We start from the raw sequence: 23255 nt of genomic DNA on the forward strand, positions 1-23255 counted from the left end.
AGTTGATAGATAAAGCAGACTGTTTCAAGGCAAAAAGCTTCTTATCAAAAGACATCAGTAAAAGTGTGAAGGCAAGTCCCAGGGTGAACATATTTATGGTACCTACATTTTAAAAAGTTGCAATTTGAATGTGCAAATAGCACTTTCAAATAGATTTTTTTAATAGTTTTTTTATTTTTTGAGATTATAATATAATTACATCATTTCCCTTTCCACCCTCCAAACTCTTCCACATTACGCTCCACTTTGCTCTCTTTCAAATTTATGGCCTCTTCCCCAATAATATTTTTTTCTCTGTACGTCTCTGTGTGTGTTCCTACAAACATAAATAGAACTTGTATGATAATATTTTATTTGTCTTATGAATAAAGCTTCTCTGAAGACCAGAAGCTCCTGGAGGCCAGGCAGTGGTGTCACACACCTTTAATCCCAGGATTTGGGAGACAGAGGCAGATGGATCTCTGTGAGTTCAAGGCCACCCTGGGCTACAGATCACTGCAGAAACAGGTCCAGGTGGTGGTATCTCACACCTTTAATCCCAGCACTAGAAAGTCACATGCCTTTAATCCCAGCACTAGAGAGGAATATGTATAAGGTGGGATGAAACAGGAACTCCCTCTCTTTCAGTCTGAGGATTTCTTAGAGGGAAGAGCTCTCTGGTGGCTGGCTGCTTTGCTTTTCTGATCTTCAGGTTGAACCCCAATATCTGTCTCTGGGTTTTTATTATTCATGCTACAAACCTGTTCACTTTGTAAATCAAATCAAATTTAAAGGAGAAGCAAAGATTAAATAAACAAAGATGAAAAGACCATCTTTGGGGAGAAGAAATGAGTTTTAAAGTACAATGAGTTTCAAAAGCATATTCCTCAGATTAGCTAAAAACAAAGAGCAAGTTCTTGTAAAGAACATGAAGCTGAGGACGCATCCACTCTCTGCTACTGAAGTCTACGGAGACATCATCACAGTCTCTCTTGAAACATACTTGACAAAGCATGCTTCATTATATTGGATGGTTGAACATTGTATAACCCATCTATTCTACTCCTATGCATTAAATCAACTGATATAGTCACATCTACAAAAAATTTTTGGCAAGTTTCTGGCAACATTAGCTCAAAATGGAAACAACTAATATTATCATCAAGAAAAAAACTGCCATACAGGTCTTTCACTTGCTTGGGTTAGAGTGAAGGGTGTTGTTTCCCCAATTTCTTTCACAGCCCATTTATTGTTTGAATATAGGAGGGCTACTGATTTTTTTAAGTTAATCTTATATCCTACCACTTCACTGAAAGTATTTCTCAGTTGTAGGAGGTTCCTGGCAGAATTTTGGGGGTAACTTATGTATCCTATCATCTACAAATAGCAATACTTTGATTTCTTTCTTTCCTGTTTCTATCCCTTTGATCTCTTTCAGTTGTCTTACTGCTCTTGCTAGAATTTCAAGTACTAGATTGAGTAGACATGGAGGGAGTGGACAGCCTTGCCTATTTCCTGACTTAGTGGAACTGCTTGGGTGGCAGACTTCTAGCAATAGGGGATGCATAGCCTGAACTGCTCATCTCCCGTGGCCAGGCAAGACTTCTGTGGAGAGATCGAAACACCAACCCAGCCACAAAACCTTCCACTTACAATTTGTTCTGCCTATAAAATGAGCTTGGGTAAAAAGGAGCAGAAATTGTGGTCTAGCCTGAGACCCACGCCACTAGAGAACCTGCCCCTGGCACTGCCAGATGGGTCAATATCCAGAGGCTGGATAGCCCAGAGACCTAGGACAGAACCAAACTTGACTAGCAAAAAAAAAGAAAATCAATGTAATGATGCCTAGTGATGTTCTGCTATACTCATAGATTGATGTCTAGCCCCATTGTCATCAGAGAGGCTTCATCTAGCAACTGGTGGAAACAGATGCTGTGACCCACAGCCAAACATTAGGCAGAGATCAGGGAATACTGTGGAAGATGGGGAGAAAGGACTGTATGAGCCAGAGAAGTTATGGACACCACAAGAAAATGCCCAGAATCAACTAACCTGGTCTTATAGGGGCTCACAGAGACTGAACTGACAACCAGGGAGTTGCATGGATCTGATCTAGACCCTCTGAACGTATGTTACAGTTGTGTAACTTGGTCTTCTGTGGGACTCCTAACAGTGAGCAGGGCTGACTCTGACTCTGTTACCAGCTTTTGAGACCCTATTCCTCATACTGGGTCACCTTATTCAGTTAATAAGGGAGGAGGTGCTTAGTCTTACTACAACTTGCTATGCCATGTTTGATTGATAGCCATGGGAGGCCTGTCCTTTTCTGGAGAGAAATGGAGGATGCGTAGATGGGGGATAGAGTGGGGATAGGGATTAGGGACTGGGAGGAGAGGAGGGAGGAAAAACTGTGATTGACATGTATTGATAGTAATAAATCATTTTTTTAAAGAGAACAGCATTGATAGAACTAAGAACGCAGCCCAGTGCTAGAAGCTTGCCTTCTACGTCCAGTCCCCAGGTTCAATCCTCACTATAGCAGCAGCAGCAACAACACAATGGAAGTGTATAACTAAAGCGTAAACTGCAGCATTGGGCTAGGCTGGCGAACCTTGGATGTGCTTAGCACCCAAGATTCAGTCCCAACACCATAAATAAAGAAATAAATTGCAATAGCTTTTAAGATAAAATACTTGAGTCTTATAGCAATGAAAACATGTGAAGCTACAGCTAGACATAAAAGTATAAATGGCCTTCACATCATACTTTTGAGTAAGATAGAAGACATACATTATAATCATATATTATAACCATAATAAATGCGGTTATAATTTGACTTCCTCTAACAGAAAATTCAAAATATAGGTAAATGGCTCCGTTATAGAAGTCATGGTCAAAGTAATCTTGTGAGGGAGGGAGGGAGGGAGGGAGGGAGGGAGGGAGGGAGGGAGGGAGGGAGACAGAGCCTGTGGGACTGCAGCTGTTCAGGCTGCATTTCTTGACCTGAGTGGTGTTGGCACAAGGATCTGTTTTGTGACATTCCATTGATACTATACACTTATGCTTCATGCACTTTAATGGAAATTGAATAAAAAGAGAGGAGGTAACTATACAATGGATGAGCCTTCCTAGTAAATCACGAAAAACAGCTACCATGTCCCAGATATGCCATCATTTTATGAACTGAAATTAGAACTTCTGGGAATGCCTCCACACCCCCTCCCCAAGCTGATGATGCTGTCCTCTTTCCCAACACCTTGCAAGTGAATGACGTCATTGGTAAAGCCTTCGCTGACTTCTGTGGAAAGTGAGGCTGTTTCACACTGTGAAGTTTGCTTCCAATCATCCTGTCCTATGGTCTGGTTGTCTCCTGGAAACCTATTGGAGCTCTATTTTATTGAAACAAAAGACTATCAGCATAAATAACATGTGTAAAATATTTATCAGTGGGTAACTTACCAAAGATAATTGTATAAGAAAGTAGATTGCCTGAGATTTTTATTCTTTGCGGCTTTGAAATAAGCTCTTGTGTCATATATGTAAGTACAGAAGTAATATGTATTTTAAAATGCCAAACTATTCCTCAAATCACAGAGGTAATAATTATCTTACAATAAAGATTATACATAGATGTACATATATTTGGAAGAAGATTGGATTGAATAAACTTTGAAAAATGTTTTGGGCACACTACTCTCTTGACAATCAAAACCACGGCATTTTAGGACCATGACATCCCGCAGTAGAAGAAATGAAAATTGCATACCTCGGTGACTGCTATGGAAAAGCTGAAGCTGGGAAGAGTGGTGAGCACCACACACATCATCAGAACAGGTCTCCTAGCAAAGGAGAAAAAATAAGCAACAGCAATAACAGCACATTGACAGTTCCTGTTATATGTCGCTGACTTCATACTTCCTCTTTCATTCATCTATGTTTTTTTCTAAGAAGCTCCCTGCTTCCCTATTTCCATTTCCCAAATGTTTGAGTATGGCAAAAAGTAACATGTGCAGAAAAAAAAGAACAGATTTCTCTTCTCCAACAAAGGGGTAAGAGATTTCCAAATAGTTAGTAAACTAGTGATTGAGACATGAAATAAATATTATACTGTGTTTTATGACAGGGAAGACTCAGTGGATGATTAATATATTGAATTAACAAACAAGACAAAAGATAGTAAGAGATTTTGGGTGTGCAAACATATATACAGTACAGCAGGTGTGTGGAAGTCAGAGGATAACTTGGGTATTTCCTCACCTCCACCTTGTTTGAGGTAGGGCTTATGGTTATTTTAACACTGGGTGTGGTGAACTAGCCCATGAGTTTCTGGAGAGTCTCCTGTCCTTGTCTCCTAACTCCCATAAAAACAGAACCTGGCCTTTTATGAAGGTTCTAGAGAACTGAATTCAAGTCCTTATGCTTGGGCAATAAACACTTTAGCCAGTGAGTCATGGTGCCAGCCTATCAAATCTTTTTTTGTTACAACATAACATTTATCTCCTCTTTCCCTGAACACTTTAAATTAACTACGTCCATATAAAGTGCCCCACAATATAAGAACTGTTGAGTAGTTTTGAGTTGTTAACAAGTTTTCCTTACTTCTGTCGTGCCTCTATCTTAGACACAGGCATAATTAACAAGGTTGACGGCATCCCTCTGTAAGCCACACCCAGTGCATATGGCGAATGCTAGGTACAATGGGCTTTAAAGTTGGCACATCAGAAACTAGTCATTTTATTCTGTTTAGTAAAGTAAGATATAAAGAAGGAAGTTGGTCGCTACTCTTTCTGTCTCAGACCAGAACTACATTCCTGCAACATGAGGCTACCTGAGAGACCATGGCTAAACATACATCGGGTTCTCATCCTTGTAACCTGACCTCTGAAAAAGGAGAATGTACAGAGGATTATTGCTGAGCTTTTCTCTAAATAATCTCCCTCGATTACTGCCCTCATTCTCATGTTTTTAATTATTAACCTACTTTCCCAAGATACTCAACACATAGTGTACCAACTGGCATCCCTACTGAATGTTAAAGAGGCGGTTCAGACTAAATGCGTCTAAAAGACGAGAAAAGACCTTCCCCACAGCCACTCCAACACATCATCCCATCCTCTCTGACTTCCTGCTGCAATCCAAGGCCAACCCACCCTCTGCTCACTACAGTCTATTCACCATCGCCTCCCATCTGTGCTTCTCTAACAGGATTTCCTGATAGAGTTTCCCGTTCCTGAAACCATAAAGTCTTCCTCTACTGATCTCTGCCTTATATCTTGAGACAGAGACTCTTGCTGAACCTGAACCTCACATTTCAGCTAGACTCTGAGCCCCGTGATTTCTCTGTATCCGCCTGTCTCAGTCTCCACAATGCTGGAGTTACGGTACACACAGTGATCCATGCCAAGCTTTTGATCTGAATGCTGGGGATTTGAACCCAGTTTCTCATGTTACCACACTTCTCCATCTCATCCCTGGGATCACATTTAAAATGTAAAATGCATTTTGTCATTATAACTCCAAAGATAGGAGGCTAGGGTCAGGGGTGGGGAATTTGTGTTTAATGGGAACAAAGATTTGGTCTTGAAAGATGAGAAAGGTTTATGGACAGATGGCTGAAAGTGATGGTAGCCCAGCAACACAAATGCACTTAATACCTCTGGGCAGTACACAAAATGGTTAAGGTCATAAATTTTATGCTATGTATATTTTACTACAATCACAGATATCGCTAATGGATGCACAATGCAATTGGAACACAATGGAGTCTTCTCACTCAAGCCCACAACTTTTTCAAGAAATCCTTTCTCTTCGATCTCCTATTTTCTGCCTTTGAAACAATCTGCCTTCCCCACTACTTAACTCCAGCCATTCCAGCTTTCTGATTATCTCAGGATCTCTCCATGAGGACTTCTCCTCAGTCTGACTAGAGTTTCACACTATCATCTGTTCCTCCTGCTGGGGGCGCTCTACCAAACCCGCTTCTGACCACACTGTCACCTATTTCTCCAGCTTTGGTCGTTTTTGCACATTCCTTCTGTACATGATTTGTGTACTTGACCCTGATGACAACTTGAAATCCTGTTGGTTTTCTTCTGTTATTTGTTGTTGGTCGTGATAGTGGTGGTTTGGTTTTTGTTTATTTGTTTATTTGTTTGTTTATCCGAGACAGGATTTTTCTGTGTATCTCTGGCAGTCCTCAAACTAGCTCTGTAAACCAGGCTGGCTTTGTGCTCCAAAGATCAGCCTGCCTCCACCTCCCTGGGTGCTGGGATTAAAGGCGTGTGCCACCACCGCCCAGCCTTTCTTCTGTTTTTATTGCTTGCTCTCGTCCTTTCCCTACATCTCACTTAACTGAACTTAAATGGCTTATTCTTTGTTTCCAGCACCTAGAATACAGTTTCTGAATCATTTTACATATATAAACTAGCTGAGAATCTAGTGAATCCTGAGGTATCCTCTTGGGATAAAATCTAAGTGAGTAAAATAAAATACAGGCTTTCATAACAAATTAAATTGAAATTATCTATAACTCTCTTAAAAATAATCCCATAGGCCTCCAACCTTCTTACAGAATTACATATAATTATTCAAGTTCTTCCAGATTTTTAAGCACAGTAAGGCACGTACCTCCCTACTGATGCATTTCCCCAGCTGTGGAGTACTTAGAACAGGATGGGAACTGTAATCACTTATAATATCAATGTAGTCACTATTGCGTACCAGATTCTAAAGTATCTGCTACACCTGCTGTGTGACACGAATCATGTGGTAAGTTTTGGTTCCTGATCACAGTGTTATAGGGTGTTGCCAACATTTATATTAGCCAGCTTTTAATTACAAGATATTTATTGATTACCTATTCCATTAGTTTGGTATGGTGTTGTAAAATATCTGCTACATATAAACTAATGGGATTGCTAATATGTACACACCACCCCCTACTTATGTTTCTTTAAAATGCTCACATATTGCTAGGTCCTGCTTATAATTTATTAGTAAGGTACATGAATTAAATGGCGTACTTACCTAAAAGACACACTGAAATTCCAACCCCCCAGTACCTTGGAACACAACCTCATTTTGAAATCAATTTTTTTTACAGAATGATCCCATTAACATAAATCGTTAGGGTGGGCCCTAACTTAATATAATCAATATATACAGGCTAGCATAGAAAAAAGACATGGAAACATTGGAAGAATGCCATCTGGCCGTAAAAGCAGAAATCTTGGTGATTTTCATATTAACCAAGGAGTGCCACGGACTATCTAAACCCAGCAGAAGCTAGGACAAAGGTCAGTAATAAAGGTCCCTCACATTCCCCAGCACTAATCCAGCTGACACCTTGTCTCGGGCTCCTGGACTCTAGTCCAGTGAACAGTAACCTTATGTTGCATATGTCATGTAGCTGAGGGCACTCCGTTCTAGCAAGCAGAAAAGGAAACAAGGCTATGCCACTGAGGGAGATGCTGCTGAAATATCCGAAAAAGCAGGCATGGCTCTGGAAGTGAGTGATGGGGACCTCGGGAGTTGTGCATCAGAAAAGCCCAGAACGCCGCGGAGTGGTTGGTGGTGGAAACATAGATGGACAGGAGATTCTGAACAGCTCAGAAAAGACAGAGGGAAGGCTCGGGGGAAAATGTCTATCATCTCAGAAAACAGACACGCTGTTGTGAACAGATGGCTCCTAGAAGTTTGACCAGCAAGGTCCTTCTGGTGTGTGAGGTAGAGACAAGGGGCGTATTATTGGGACCTGGAAGGAGGGTCGCACCTTTGTGCATGGTGGCAGAAGACAGGTGAATTATGTATTAGTTGCTTTTCTGTCACCATAACAGGATACCCGACAGGAATAACGTGGGCGAGAAAGGTTCGCTTTGGCTGCAGTTTCAGACCGTCGTGATGCACAAAGCACACTGTAGCTCATGCAGTAGGGCGTGGTAGACAGTCCTCACACGGCAATGGATAAGAAGCAGAGAGCCCTAGAGTGGAATCCGGAGCAGGTCTGCCCTTCAGACCTCTAGACAAATACTTATAGCAGCCAAACCATTAACTCCTAAGACCCTCACAGTTGGAAGCCATGTACTGGGAGCCTGTGGGAACCAGGCTCAAACCTCAATAATTAGCAAGCCGTGTACCAGACACAGAACGGAGGCTATCACTCAGCAGAGAACTGAAGGTGTAGTCTGTCTCCTCCCTCTTGTTTGTGGGGGAAAAAAAAGTAGCTGAAGAACGATAAATTGAAGAAAGAAGTGTGAGAAGAAGGACACTAGAACTTTACTATGTAGAAAATTCTTACCCCAGCCATACAGTAGGGGCAGGGGTAACAAAAATATGTTCAGAAGAGACCATCAAAATTGTGGCTGTGAGTTCAGTCCACACAACAGCAGAAACCACTGGGCAGAAGACGATGGGGACACTGGCTCTTGGGCTTCTGAGACTCTACAGAAGAAATGAGCTGATAGAGCTATTTGGCTCCAAACATGTCCCCTAGAGGGAAGAGTGTCTCTGGCGGGTCAGAGACTGAACAAGCTGAGGTTTCTCTATGAATTCAGAAAGCAGAGGCCACCAACCAGGAGTCAGCATAGCTGGGCCTAGAAGGCAAATCCAGAGAACAGAACATCCAGCAACAGAAAATCATCCCCAGGACTTCAAACTGAATGGGGTTTTCCTTCCTAGGATTGATCTTTATTGGAAACCATTGCTTTTCCTTTCCCTATTTATCTGTCAAAGAATGACAATGTCTATTGTCCCACCATCAGATTTTGGAAGCAATCTACTTTGTAAAGATTCGTGGTTTTTTAATTTATGAAGTTATGTGTTTGCTTGTGTGTGTGTGTGTGTGTGTGTGTGTGTGTGTGTGTGTGTGTGTGTGTGTGCAGGTGCCTGAAAAAGCCAGAAGAGGCCATCAGATCCCCTGAAGCTGGATGCTGGGAATTGAACTTGGGTTTTCTGCAGAAGAACCAAGCATTCTCAGTAGATCCGGACCACTTTTCATCTGTTTCACACGGGTCCCTGATAGAAAGAAATTTGGGCCCAGGACCGTTATTCCTAAGTCTTGCTCATAGATGGTAAGTTGGGGCACTTTGAGATGATGCTTAGATGAGCTCTTGACTGCAGAATTGATACTGGAATGAAAAAGAATTTCTGAGATGCTAGAATGAATGCATTTTCTGCAAGGAAACAATATGAAGTTTGAGGGTTCGAGGATGGGATGCTGTGGGGTTAAGTTTTTACCCCAGGTATGACTGAATCCCTATTCTTTTCCTAGTCCCTCAAAAATATAACCTATTTGAAAATAATGTTTTTACTAAAGTAATTAAGTTAAAATAGCATATCAGGATAGATTAAAAGTCAATATTATGGGAACATTTTTGAAAGCAGACAAGCACAGAAGGACTTCTAAGAGAGAAAAGATCAGGAAAATGCCATGTTAGCATGGAAATCAAGATCAGAGAGTGGCAAGATGGCTGGTCCCCACTCTGTACTTCCCAAGGGGCATGGGAAACACTCCCCTTTGACTCTTCAGGAGGAGCAGCCTTGCTAACGGTTCGGATGCAGAATCCTAAGTCTCTGAAACTTTGAGACAGCAAATTCTGCTATATCAGCAGCTTAAATACTTTGCTCCAGCAATTCTAGAATATTGCAGAATAAGAGAATTTTGGCTAGAGATATCAGCGAATCTTTGAATGTCTCTTTATGTTTAAACTAACAGGATACCACTCTACATGCAGCATGGAGGGAAGGAAAATGTGTGGACATGGTGACAGGTGCATGTTGGAAAAGCACAAGCTCCATGGCTTCAACAGCCACTATCGCTGAATGGACAATGAGAAGACTCTCCCAGGAATTGAGCCCATGATTAGAAGACAAACTCAGCCACAATGGGTTAAAACTTCCTGTTTGTGCAGCAATTTCTTGCCCTGAGATTACTCATGGAGGAAGCTTGGTGGGGGAGAGGTCAGATAATTACTTGGGAAATGACTCTCTGCTCAGAAACTTGTAAGATTCTCTTTTCCCTAAGTCATTAAATCAAAGTTTCCTGCCAGAGCCTCCCTTGAATCTGCTCCTAATGCCGTCAAACAGAACCCTCCTGTGCCTTCTTCTAAGTTGCTACTGAATGCCAAACACTGTGGTGAAACATGGTGTTCCCGTCGCTCAGACGCCACACAAAGCCTCTCACTGACAATGAAGCTGATTCTGAAGGTTTAGTTGATTTATTCCGGGTCATCCCCTAGTAAAAGTTGAGTTCTAATCCAAGATGTACTGACTTCAAATCTCCTATTCCCAATGACCGTGATGCTACCCGGCTCCTTTCTTTCTGCTAGATTTTTTCAAAACACACTGATCCCCTCCCATCCTTTAAAACATGCATGCTTCTTTCCCTGTCAGTACATTATATGCCCTTACCTGTGGGGATGTCTTCTACCCTCATCTTTCCAAGTTCAGCTCAAACTCTACACTGTGAGCTTTTTCTCTACTCTGTGGCCACACACACCCAACCCTGAAGACCTGCTGCATGCAAGGCACCATGACGGAAGGAGACAGGGTGGAGAATAAAGAATAGTTTTTGAAGAGGGTGGGGAAGGAACTAGAAAGCGTGTGCTGTGCAGGTGTAAAGGAGCCAGGCACTGCAGTGTTCCTGTGAGGCTCAGCACCAGGAGGCAGAAACAGACAAAGGATCCCAGGGCCATTCTAGGCCAAAATAGCAAATTTCTGGTTTAGTGAGAAATTCTACCCAACAATCAAAACAATAGACAGCAATAGAGAAAGACACCTGGCATCAGACTCTAGGTAGAACGCCTGCCTACAGATCTCCTCTACACTCTCAGTGCTTCCCCGCCCCAAACACAGTCCCGGGATCCTCTCCCCCCCTTTCATTGACATGTACCATTCTGCATCTCAGGCAGAGACCCTCTGCTTAACCTCAGGCCACACAGGCCAGAAGACCAGAGGGGAAACAGAAACCAAGGAACCAAACACCAATCCAACAAAAATAGACCTAGAAATCAGTACCTAGACCCATAATCACCCCAGACTGAAGCTGGATTTCAGAAACAATAGAAAGTCTACAAACTCATGAAAAGTAAAAAACTCTCTACTGAATGACTGCTGGGTAAAGACAGAAATAAAGAAGAACATTAAGGACTTCCTAAGATTCAATGACAATGAATTCACAGTACACCCAAACATACGGGACATAATGAAAGCAGTGTTAAAAGGAAAGTTCACAACACTAAGTGCCTTCATAATGAAACTACAGAGATGCCATACTAGCCACTTAACAGCACATCTGAAAGCTCTAGAATAAAAGAAGCACACTCAAGAGTAGACAGCAGTTGTCAAACTGAAATAGAAACAAATAAAACAATACAAAGAATCAATAAAATAGTTGATTCTTTGAGGAAATCAACAAGATAGTCAAACCCTTATCTAAACTAACTAAAAGATGAGAGAGATCTCCAAATTAACAAAATCAAAAATGAACTGGGGGACATAACAACAGACACTGATAAAATCCAAAGAATCATGAGGTGATACATTAAAAGTTTGTACTTCAATAAAATTGGAAAATCTAAAAGAAATGGATAGTTTTCTTCATAGATATCACTTAGCAAAATCAGATAAACAACATAAATTGACCTATAACCCCTAAGGAAATAAAAGCAGTCATTTAAGGTCTCCCGATCAAAAAAGGGGGAGGTAGGATTATAGGATCCAGAGGGGTAGAGGACACCACAAGAATGTGACCCACAGAAATTAATAAAGCAGGGCTTATAGGGCCCACAAAGATTGAATTGACAATGACAGATTCTGCATGAGTCTACATTAGGTCCTCTGCATATACGTTGTAGTTGCTGTGAAGTTAGTCTTTTAGAAGTCTCTACTCTGAAGCAAGTCTTCTTGAAGTTTCAATTGACTAAACCCTTAGTTATAAAGCTAGTGGTATGACTACAGATGAAGTCAATGGTATTGAACTCATGGTTGAAGTCAGCATTTGCATCAAAAAGTACATCGAGATATGATATCCAGTCATTAGAAAGCCAGCCAGCATCCCAAGGAGACTTCCAAAACTGTACAAAGTCTAGGAACTATGGGGTGAGAAGGACTGTAGGAATTCTGCAAACTGAATTTGGCTAGCTAGGGTCACATCTGAGGACAGTGGGGTGACATGACAACCTTCACGTGTCTGAAAAATGTTGGGACAGATAGATACAGTGTGCTCGTAGAAGTTGCCCTGGAGACAAATCACGAAATGACAACTTATATTTTTGACAATGGATCATAAGCTTAAGGAACATAGAGAGGGGGTGTTGGGGAACGATGGCAGATATCCTGGTCATGGCCAGACAAAGTCTTGAAAGTGAATCAGGAGGGAAGTAACATGGTGGCAGGCTTTGTCTGATAAATACCAGGACTGAAGACAATCCTGGTAATTAGAACCACAGAACATACTAAGCTCCCTGTTTTAAAGGGTCAGGGGAGGTAGACTGTTTATCTATCTTGTAAGAAACAGCTTACACACTGAGTTCTCATATTTCTTCCAGTCACCAAGTTGATTTTTAAGGGGCAAAGCTGATGTTCAGAAACCTTTCTTCAAGAGGAATGCAGCCACAGGCCACAAAGTAAGGATGCAGACAATGTGTGACATATATAACAGTAATCTCAAAATATGACAATGGAGTGAAAAAACTCCTCTCACCTGGTGAGATCATAGCTAGATTATAGTCCTAGAACAAGGATTTACTCACACATTTTTGGTGATATATACTATATGTATTGTGATGCCAATCATAAAATAGATCACATACAATCTGTGTACAGTATATAATACCAAAATGATGATAAGCGTGGTAGTGGCCTCTGCATTTACTATCCAAAACTTTTATTGTTGTTTTATATTGTACTGTTACTCATTAAACAAGTTTCTAGGCGTGGCAGGAGGAGTACAGAGATGGAATTTATGGAGCAAGGATGGTGAAGGGGTACAGGGGTGCAGACTGATAGGAAGAATAAAAATTGGATGGCACAGTTAACATTAGCTGAGTATTTCATATACAAGAGAAAATGAATATTTCCAGTGTAAAGTTGAAGACATCTAAAGACATATACATATATATGCTAGTAACCCTAACCTGATCTTTATACATCAAATACATGTATTGAAACGCCTCAATGTGCCTCCCAAATGGGTATCATTATTATGTCAGAATTGAAAAGAAAATATACTTAAATATTTCAATTAAAAAAAACTCCCTTTATCTCGACAAAGTGGTATATACCCCTAATTCTAGCACTTTGGAGATGGATGCAGGGATATAATGAATTCTAAGCCTCAAGTATAAAAATCAAATAATAAACTGGGGTGTAGTTCGGTGATAGAGGACTAGCCAGTCTAGCATGCAGAAGGCCTTGGGTTTGATCCTCAGTACTCCAAACAAATAAGAATACCCTCAACAGTACACAGTATGTGTAGAGGACTCAAGCACTTACTCCTTGGAGCATCAAGAAACCCATTTCTCAGAAGGCATTCCATCTTTAAACATACGTGACTGCACTATGATATTAAAAAGGACTTGACAAGATTGAGGGATGAACAGATTTTAGGACCCTAGCCATAACTAACAAAATGTTCTTTGTGTTTCCTTAAACAAACTCAGGACAATGGCCTGAGACTGTATCTGAATATATAACCATGACAAAAATTCGAACCCTTGGTGGGACTGGAAATGAAAGTCCAACTGGGGTGACCTAAACAGTCACAGGGAACAGGGAGCTGGTCCACAGGAGAAGAAATGCTGGACTATGATGGTGGGTAAAGGCCAAAAGAGTGACTCTTGCTGACTTATGGGATAGAGTAAAGAAGGAAATACAGACCCGAATGATAAAGTCACTGATTCTTCATAGAGAGGAAAGTGGCCGCCACGTGGGAGCACTGGTAAAGAAAATTACTCTAAGGCACCAGTACTGGTATGAAGGTGTGGATGCGGCTGTGTTGGCAGGCTGCTTGTCTAGTGTGCAAAAGGTCCTGGTTTGGATCCCCAGCCCTGCACAAAACTGGGAGTGGGTGTGCATTCCTACGATCCAAGCACTTGGGAGGTGGAGGCAAGAGGTTCGAGAATTCAGCTACACACCAAGTTTGAAGTGCTTCTGTGCTACATGAGGTCCTACCTCAAAGGCATCATCATAATCATAAACAATAATAATAACAACAAAAATAATAACACAATGGTTACTGATACCCTACTGAAAACAGTGGGCTGCATTCCCTGCTGGTTAGCCAGTCTGTGCAGTACAGCACAAAAGCTGCAGGTGCTGTGTTGTGTGTCTTTCCAGCGGACTCTGCAGACAGTCATCCAAGGGATATTCTTGCATCTCTTGTTTGTATGACCTGTTAACTGCTGTGACTCAGTTTCCTCGTTTATAAGAGGGGAGCTATGCTTGTTAAGGATCAAGTTTAGGGAGTTGACTGAACAGAGGTAGATAACATGTCCGGAAGTACACATGGCACGTAGGAAGTGATCAAGTATTTGTTCCTGTTTTACTATGATGACACCCGACCACCACTACCATTCTCATTACCTAAAAAAGCGACAGCAAAATCGCAGCAAACTAAAATGTCATTCAAAGTATGGCCTTTGAAACTTTGCGACCCCGCAGACTCCTGGTACATCATAGTCTGAAAGAATTCTCTTGTGAAGAGGAGTAGGAGGAATCCCTGAAGCACAGCTCTGGGTCCTGAGGCAATCTGGGAATTTCCACCTCTCCTCCAGAGCTGCCCTGTCCCGTTGAGCCTTCTGATCCGCCCAGGATGGGATCTCTCTTACCGATTGGCAGACACACTTGGGTATTTACTTATATGCTTTTCTCTATTCCACCCAGCTTCTCCCTAATCCATATGAATGACAACAGGCAGTAAAGAAAGGAACAATGATTCTGAAAGAATGAGGAAGTGTTTCGCACAAGTGAAAGTTCAGTCTCTGCTGTTGACTTAGTGTAAGTCCTCAGGTCTGTGACTCACTTCCTCTTTATGAAAGATTTATAGCCACCTGGTCAACTCACAGCATCGTCCAGTAGTAGGTCACAGAGAAAGGGAAACTCAAAGCACTTGTGTAAAGGCAAAAGTTGCTTTTGAGAGAATCACGGTATGGGTTCTCATGCTCAAATGACAAAAGAGATCCTACAAAATTCCTCAGATTCTAGGAGTACCACAGACAGCATCTACTTTCCTTCAGCTTTATCACAACGTCATCCATTTCTCATGATTACTCTATGGATTAAACAAGTTCACAATTTAACTGGAAGTAACCAGTTCAGTGGAGTCATTAACACTGATGTCCATAGTGCTTTGAGGCACTGAAATAGCAATTTTAGATGCACAATCTTACGTTGTTTTTTTGTCTTTTTTTTAATCCCCCAAATGGAAACTAAGAGTGTCCCTGTTTGGCTCTTGAGAAAATTAAAGCTCAGAGAATATAAATAACTCACATAAGACAATGTCAAAGCTGAGATTTGAGTCCATGTCTGCTTTCTTAGCCATGTCCTTTGGACAGATTCTTATCAGTGCTCTGGTCCCTCTCTCTGATGACCAGTTTTATAGGGTTCATAGGCCTTTGGGGGATTTTTCTCAAATAGTCTCATCAATATCAAACCTATGAATTTAAGGATTTGTGAAACTTTATATGAACAACTATCTCATTGTTACTCAAAAGTTATTGCGCCCAGTCTGTGGGGACCCCAAAAGACCACCAGGGAGACTGACTCACCTATATGCAAAAGCAAGGTTTATTATCATGCACATAACTGCAAGCTGGCAGGAACCTCAGTGCAGCAGCAAGAGGAGGTACCCCACCCTTCTAGAGAGCACTATTTAAAGGCAAAAACCAGAAAAATTACATTACCAGGGTTTGGGGTGATGAGTTCAATCCTGATTGGCTGGCATTTGTCTAGGGGTGTCCTGGTGAAAAGTGATGGGTGTGTGCTGGCAGGTGATGCTGTCTACAATGATTGGAACATTAGGACTTTCCTTTGGACAGTCTGTTTCTGGGTGGTGCCTGGGTAGTCTCAGTTTATGGTCTTTCTTGCAATCAGGTATTACCCTAGGGAAAACTACTGAGACCCAGGCCTCTATTGAGCTTGTCATAGATGGGTCCTACATTACACAATAAATAATAAATTAAAACAATAATGTTTGTGATCCCCTCTACTGTTTTGTAAAACTATTTTTTTTTCTTTTTTGAGACTGAGTAGCTTTGGAGCCTGTCCTGGAACTAGCTGTTGTAGACCAGGCTGGTCTTGAATTCTCAGAGATTCACCTGCCTCTGCCTCCCAGTGCTGGGATTAAAGGCCTGTGCCACCAACACATGGCTAAAACTACCTTCATCTTCATGTAGCAACTAAGGTTTAATGCCCTGTATATGATTGCACGTGTATAAATACAAAAACAGCTTTGAGGTTAGAATGGTATCACTATGCTGCCTCTCATGTGTTCAAATGACAAAATATCATTGGAAATCATGTTATTAGTACTAATGAAATGTACATCTTTTGGAGAAATATATTCTAATGCCATTTAAGTAAGCCATGGTTGGCCTTCAAAATCAAAAGGAAGAAAGAAAAAAATTTCTGAAAACAGAAGAACTTGCACAGAATTTAACAACTCTGGGCTTGCAGATCCCAGACCCACTTCAAGGCAGCTGAATCTCTTAACAAAGCTATCACTTTAAGTTTCTGTTTCTCCAGATAGAACACGAGGAGAGCAGCACCTAGCTTCACTGAGATGCCATAAAGTCTAAATTTAGCTTTGCTGAGTATATAAAATGCCTACAAGTTTCTTTCGTGAGCTGTTTCTTTTCTTTAATGGCCCTAAGAGTTCACCACTAGATAGAGTGCATGAATGAGCCCATGAGGAAACAGTTGCAGAGTTCACCGAAATTACAGATAAACTGATATCTATGTAAAGCCATTTACAAGCACCCGGGGCCAGCCTCACCCACAAATAGAAACTAAAGACAGGGAAAGGATTCCCCAGAAGAGATCACTGAGAGATGAAGCTGTGGCAACAAACCAAGACCCTTTGATGTATGGACTACTCGGGACAGACGTGTAACATGAAGTTGGAGCAGACAGCAAAAAGGGGTGAGAATGCAACATGCATTGAACACTAGGAGCAAAAGACTTCTCCTCAATCTCAATTGCCCTAGAGACCCAAGTTCATCAGAGATAGTCTACAATAGTGGTTGGAATATCAGGCACGGACTGAGATAGGCCAATGTCTAATATTCAGTTCTATCACTTACTAGACTGGCTTTGGGAAAGCTGCAAAGTTTTTCTGAGTATCAGTTTTGTTTTGGGAATACTGGTACATTCATTAAAAATATCTTTTGAGGCAAAATACTTGTATGAGGTGGCACAGAATTAAGAAATAAAAGTCTATGTATAACATCCTCAACACAACAGGATCTGTGAAAAAGGAATTATAGCTTAATACTCACTATATTGATAATAAATTATATGTGAAAGTTGGGCATCTGAATGACATTAAGAGCATAAGGTGCTAGAGAAATGAGCCAAGGTCCAAACAAGCCATCAAAGCTAAGAGTCTTGGGGACAGAGGCCCTGCCGTGGGCGACTGTCCTACTTCACTCTCACTGGCATTGGGAATTGCCACCATGGCCTCAAAATCCTTTGCTCATCTAACAGTCTTGGACAGTTCAAGGAAATTGGGGTGTATGGTCCACCTCTAAGACATTCCGTTTGTGAACCTGAGGCCCCCGCTAAAGTTGGAAAGTCTCTGCTTTTCACTGACAAAAGCAATGCCAACCACAAAACGATTTCGGTCTGAGAAGCCTAGCCCTGTGGGAACAGGAGGTGTCCTGGCGAGGTTCAGGGAGCCACATCCAGTGTCCGTACCTAAGAGGCCCTTGGTTAACTCGGCTCTCTGTGTCAGCATCCTTCCATGTAAGGCTTTTACATTGCTGCCCGGAATTATATCACAACACTCAGCTCTTCCTTCCTCAAATTCTCTCTACACTGCCCACCTGTAAAGTCAAGGGTCAGCAACAAAGTAACAAAGAGAATTTAACTTATCAGAGAAAATAAAGAATTCCCAGATGAGTGAGAAATCAGATCTGAAGATCTACAAGGAGAAATGCAATAAGGAGAGGGACTGCTCTCAGGCTCAACAGTCAAAACTGACAGCCAACGCCAAGTAAGGCGACTTTGTTGTTGTTGTGTTCTTTCTCTCGAGAGTCGGGTCTTGTTATGTAGCCCACCCTGACCTAGAACCCCTTGATCGTGCGCCTTCAGCCTCCTGACCTGGCAACTGAACCTAGCAACATCAACTCTTTATCTAAGGTACTTCTGTATTACCACAGACATATTCTCTCCCTACAAGGGTTAATATGGCTTAGCAACACTTTAAGCATTCTTTTTTTAAAAAAAAAAAAATCTTAGTAATCAAGTTCCTAAAACATCTCAGTTAATGATGGGCCAAATTGTGCCTTAGACCCACGAAGTGCGATGTAAACTCTTAGAAGGAGATGTTACTTTCAGTTTGACACAAAAGTGAAATTCTGCCTGCTAACCTTCTGATCATGATGTCTGTAGGGCAACTCTGGAGACTTTGTACAGTTCAGTGCACTGAGAAAGTACTGGCAACATTCAAACCAACATACCTTGCAATTTGTTATTCAGAAAAAAAATGACCATAGAAAATGTAGCAATAGCATAATATCAATATATGTATATAGAAGATATAAACGATACCACAACATCAATACATTTTAAAGAAGGTGAGTGCAATGTCATCATTAATCTAACACACATTAGTGCTAAGTTCATATGCTTGGCACACATGAACACATCACATTCAAGGATTAAAAACATGGCAGAGACTCCCTGCTAATGAGCTCTTTTACTTACCATCCTACAATTTTTTTGTAAAGATGCCGCTTCTTAAATAAGATAACTTTTATCGGAACCCAGATCAAGAGACTCACTGCAGCCACATAGGCGATGGAGCAGGAAACAATGAGCCAATAGTGCGCCCTGTCAGCTCTGTTCATTGTGTTTTGATATGAAGCAGCAAACTGTTCCATCATCACAAGGGTAGGAACGGAGAAGGCAGCAAACTCAAGAAGCTCAAAAAACACCAGCTTAATTATTCTGCCAGAAACCATCCTGAAGAGCGGCAGCAAGCAGCCAAGGATCTGGCGCTCCTCTGTTGACTCTGAGCAGCATATGAACACACACTGGGATCAAGTTCCTTGTACTCGAATCACTAACCAGTGGTTTTATTCTTTTATTGACCCTCATATGCTTCAATGATCTTTTGACTTAACAACCATAGTCTCTTAAAGAAACAGAACCACTGTGGAAGTGACGACTGAATGTATTTACACATCTCCTATTAGAAGTCAGAAGAGCTGGTAAAAATGGAGGATTTTGTTGTTTGCTTTTTTAATGTAATGTTTACAGGTAATTTTGGCATATCATCTATATAATAGTTAACCCTTATTAGTTAGAACCATTAAAATAATGCAATTCTAAAGTTGAAAAAAAGAGCTCTCAGTTACAAGATTACATCTATGTTTTCAGTCCCGTTTTTATATATAAATAAATTCATCAGAGAGGTACTCAAATTCCTAAGTCTTCATCTTCAAAACGACTCTTTATAATTCTTCAAAGTTCTGAGAAAGGGAGTTTGGATTCAGTTTCCCAGCGTCCTAACCTGAATCCCACCTGACATTATCTCCATTCATTATTGAATGCTGATGGGTGCGCAACACAAATTTACCCCGTTCTTCATTCACTGGTCAGGAAACTGCCGTGATATCGCTAGAAACCTGTTATCAGGATTTCTGCATTCGGAAGTCTGTATGTTGCCTAAAAATCACACGCAATATGTAAAATGCATATCCATCCGTGAAGCATAAAATTTACTGGAGGCTCCAGGATGATCATTGTACTTGGTATTATGGGGTGGTGATGAGCAACAGGGCTGTCCGTTCTCAAAGTGTTCAGAGTCCAATAAAGAGAAGAAACCTATGAACAACATCAGAGAGCAAAGGCCAAAGGTGTAAGCTACACGATACAATAAAGCTAAAGCAGGGGACAGCGTGGTCTTTGGGCCATGGGAAAGGGAAGGGAAGATAAAGGACGACTAAGATGAGGGAGGGATGTTGGTGACACTTCAGACAGAAAACCACCGAGGGAGCTGCAATGGTCAGCAAGAGCCGGCAGTGCAGAGCAGGGGTTAGCAGAAGGTGACATTAGAATACTCCACTGAGTCCCGACAGAAATAAATATCCCATAAGTGTGGAGCAGTGACATGGAAAGAATTTATTACAAAAAAATTGTGTGTTTTCTTTTTAACTTTTTTTTCTCTCTCTCTCTTTCTCTCTTTCTCTCTCTCTCTCTCTCTCTCTCTGGAGCTGAACTAGAGTTCTCTGTAAGAGCAGTATTTCTAACCACTGAGCCATGTCTTCAGCTGTCATTCTTGCTCTCTGCCCACCGAGTGCCCAATACCATGGGAATAAGTGTTGACTATATTGATATCCACTGAATATTTAATGCATGCAAATAAATCACTGCAGTCCCTGTGGGAGATGATACAAATGCACAGTAAATCCTTCTAGAAGATGCTGAACAGATCAGGGATGGGAAGAGTCATGGTGTCCAACTCCACCCTTCTCCAGTCCTATCTGCCTGGACAAAGGGCACTGAACCATGGAACATTCAGCAATCTACCTAAGACCTGAAGTCCGCTCAGCTCATCAGATTCTTTCCCTCAGGAACGTGAACTGAGAAACATGGCGAGTGACCTAGTTTGTTTCTGCTGCTTTGATAAAACACTAACAAAACCAACTTGTGGGAAGGAGTTTCTCATCTTACACCATATAATCCATCTGAGGGAAGTCAGGGAAAGGACGCCAGGCCAGCAGCCTGGAAGAAGGACCCGAAGCAGGGGCCATGGAGGAGTGCCACTTATTGGCTTGGGCTCCAGGTTCATACTCAGCTACTCTTTCGTAGGGTTCCCAAGACCACTTGCCCCAGGGTACAGTGAGCCTGACCCCCCCCCATCATGAAACAAGAAAATGCCCCCAATGAACTTGTCTACCTGTGAAGAGTAGAGGAAGCCCCTGAGTGTGTAAAGGCCTGAGTGAACATGTCATTGGCATGGTCATGTCAAGGACCATGGGCAAATACAAAGTCTTCCCCACAGCACGAGGCTCAGAGGGTGACTAAGCACATCTGGTCCATGTGTGGAGGCTGAGAGTGTGTGCGGAGAATGTCCACCATAGCCTTCCCTCCAGGACCCACCCTGATGTTTACAGCCTAAAGACAGCTCCCCTAAAGAGACTGCTCCTGCCCCTATTCAGCCGGATGCCACAACCCTGTCTTCCTGTTCAACTGTGTATACTAAACATGCTGTGGCTTCTCCTTCAGAGATCCCAGCCCTCTGTGTCCTTGAGTCCACGTGTCCATCATTGTTTCCTTCCCTTGCTGTCCCAGTCAGGTCAGTCCCTGGAAGCCATGCAATGTCTCAGCCCCGAGAAGCAAACCTGATGAAAGTATTTTCGGAGTTGAGGCTCCCTTCTTCCCAGGTGACCCAGTTTGTCTTAAGTTCAAATTGAAAAAAACCAAAACCAAACCTGTTGTTGGATTAAGTGTGGCCTTTGTGGAGGAAATGTGTCACTGAGGGTGGACTTTAGAATTTCAAATGACCAAGTCTTTAGGCTTTCTCGTTCTTCCTGTTTCCTCTGATGCAGATATAGAGTTCTTGGCTCCTTCTCCAGCATCATGTCTGCCTGTGCATCACAATGCTTCCAGCCATGACGATAATGGACTAAGCCTCTGAAACTACAAGTCAGCCCCCCAAAAATGCCTTTCTTTATAAGAGTTGCTGTGGTCATGGTGTCTCGTCACAGCAATAGAAATCCTAATGAAGACAAATAAATTATCTCAATTAGGCTAAACGAGGTGGGAAGACTTGCCTGTTGTGTGCAGCTCCATCTAGGGTGCCGGACTAAACACAAAGGAGAAAGCCAGTTGATCACAATAATCTCTTTCTGCTTCCTGATTGTGACCGGAATGTGACAGCTGTCCCAAGCTGCTTCTGCCATGACTTTCCCTCTATGATGGACCATACCCTTAATTTATGAGCCAAAATAAGCCTTTTCTCCCTTAAGTTGCTTTGGCCAGAGTATTTTCTCACAGCAACAGAAAAATTAACTAAGACAGTAGCTATGTGATAAATGAATAAATAAGCAGAAGCCCGATGCAGAGGTGACAGAAGACTCAGTAGGAGGATGATGTTAGTCCAGAGAGGGAAATGACTAAGACTAAGAAGAAGCAAGCATACCAGGTAACATCCACTCTAGGGATGCCTCAACTGTCCATACAACAGGGAGCCATTGTACTTTGCATATATGTCCACATGCACATGCACTCACACAAACACACACATGATGTTTACTGTAAATATTAAGAAAAAGAAGTGAGGTTTAGGTGCAAGGGATAAATATGTCCAGACGTGCAAAAGCTGACGACTCCGAAAGCATGACTGGGAAAAGTGTAGAAAGCAGAGGACTGTCCTCAAAGCTGAGTGAGGACCTCTTCCACTCTCCCTTTTGACTCAAAGAAATATTTACTTATCGCTGGACCATTTTCTCTGCACGGGGGAACTGAAAAGCCTTCCCCCATTGAAAGCTGTTGTTAAGTATTCATGTTCTACAAAAAGAGCTGAAGAGGAGAAGGGAGAATCAAGATGCAGAAGATATGATTTACACTCTCAGTGAAATAACTTCGTTTTTGCTTTAAAACATTGTCGTTATAGATCGTCGCATAAACTTCAAGCTCAGAAGGACACCCATCAGATTAGCAGTGCTGTGCCCGGGAAATTGGGGAGAGTAGGGTAAGAAAAACTTTTTCTTTAAACTCATTTCATTACTGTTGCCATCACTGAAATATTTCAAGGACCTAGGAGATTAGAAGATCATTTTAGACTAAGCAAATGTATTTTAAAATTCTTGCAATCGGGCTGGAAGATGGCCCAACAGTTACTTGCTCTTTGGAGAATTCAGGTTTGATTCTCAGCACTCACATGATGACTCCTAGTTAGCTCCAGTGTCAGGGGATCTGACACCCTCATCCGGTCCCCCAGGGACATAAGGTATGCCTGTGGGGCACATGCATCCATGCAGCCAAACACTCATACCCATAAACTAAATAACAACTTTAAAATAATCACTGCAATTTTTTTAAAAAAAAAATTT

The 23255-nt window shown here is 41.8% G+C and overlaps 1 protein-coding gene across 1 annotated transcript in view; it reads right to left on the minus strand.

Moving 5' to 3' along the window:
- The window catches only part of Tmem236 (transmembrane protein 236), a 44437-nt gene extending 25189 nt beyond the window's left edge, over nucleotides 1-19248 (minus strand). Inside the window, exons 1-2 of the mRNA XM_048461154.3 lie at nucleotides 18901-19248; nucleotides 3746-3818 (exon numbers count right to left, since the gene is read on the minus strand). Of these exons, the coding sequence (XP_048317111.3) occupies nucleotides 3746-3818; nucleotides 18901-19157 (330 nt within the window). The 5' untranslated portion in view covers nucleotides 19158-19248. The remainder of the gene's footprint in view (nucleotides 1-3745; nucleotides 3819-18900) is intronic.
- Between the last annotated feature and the right edge of the window lie 4007 nt (nucleotides 19249-23255).

The sequence above is a fragment of the Myodes glareolus genome, chromosome 14, assembly GCF_982192425.1.
Source record: "Myodes glareolus chromosome 14, mMyoGla1.1, whole genome shotgun sequence".
Lineage (NCBI taxonomy): Eukaryota > Metazoa > Chordata > Mammalia > Rodentia > Cricetidae > Myodes > Myodes glareolus.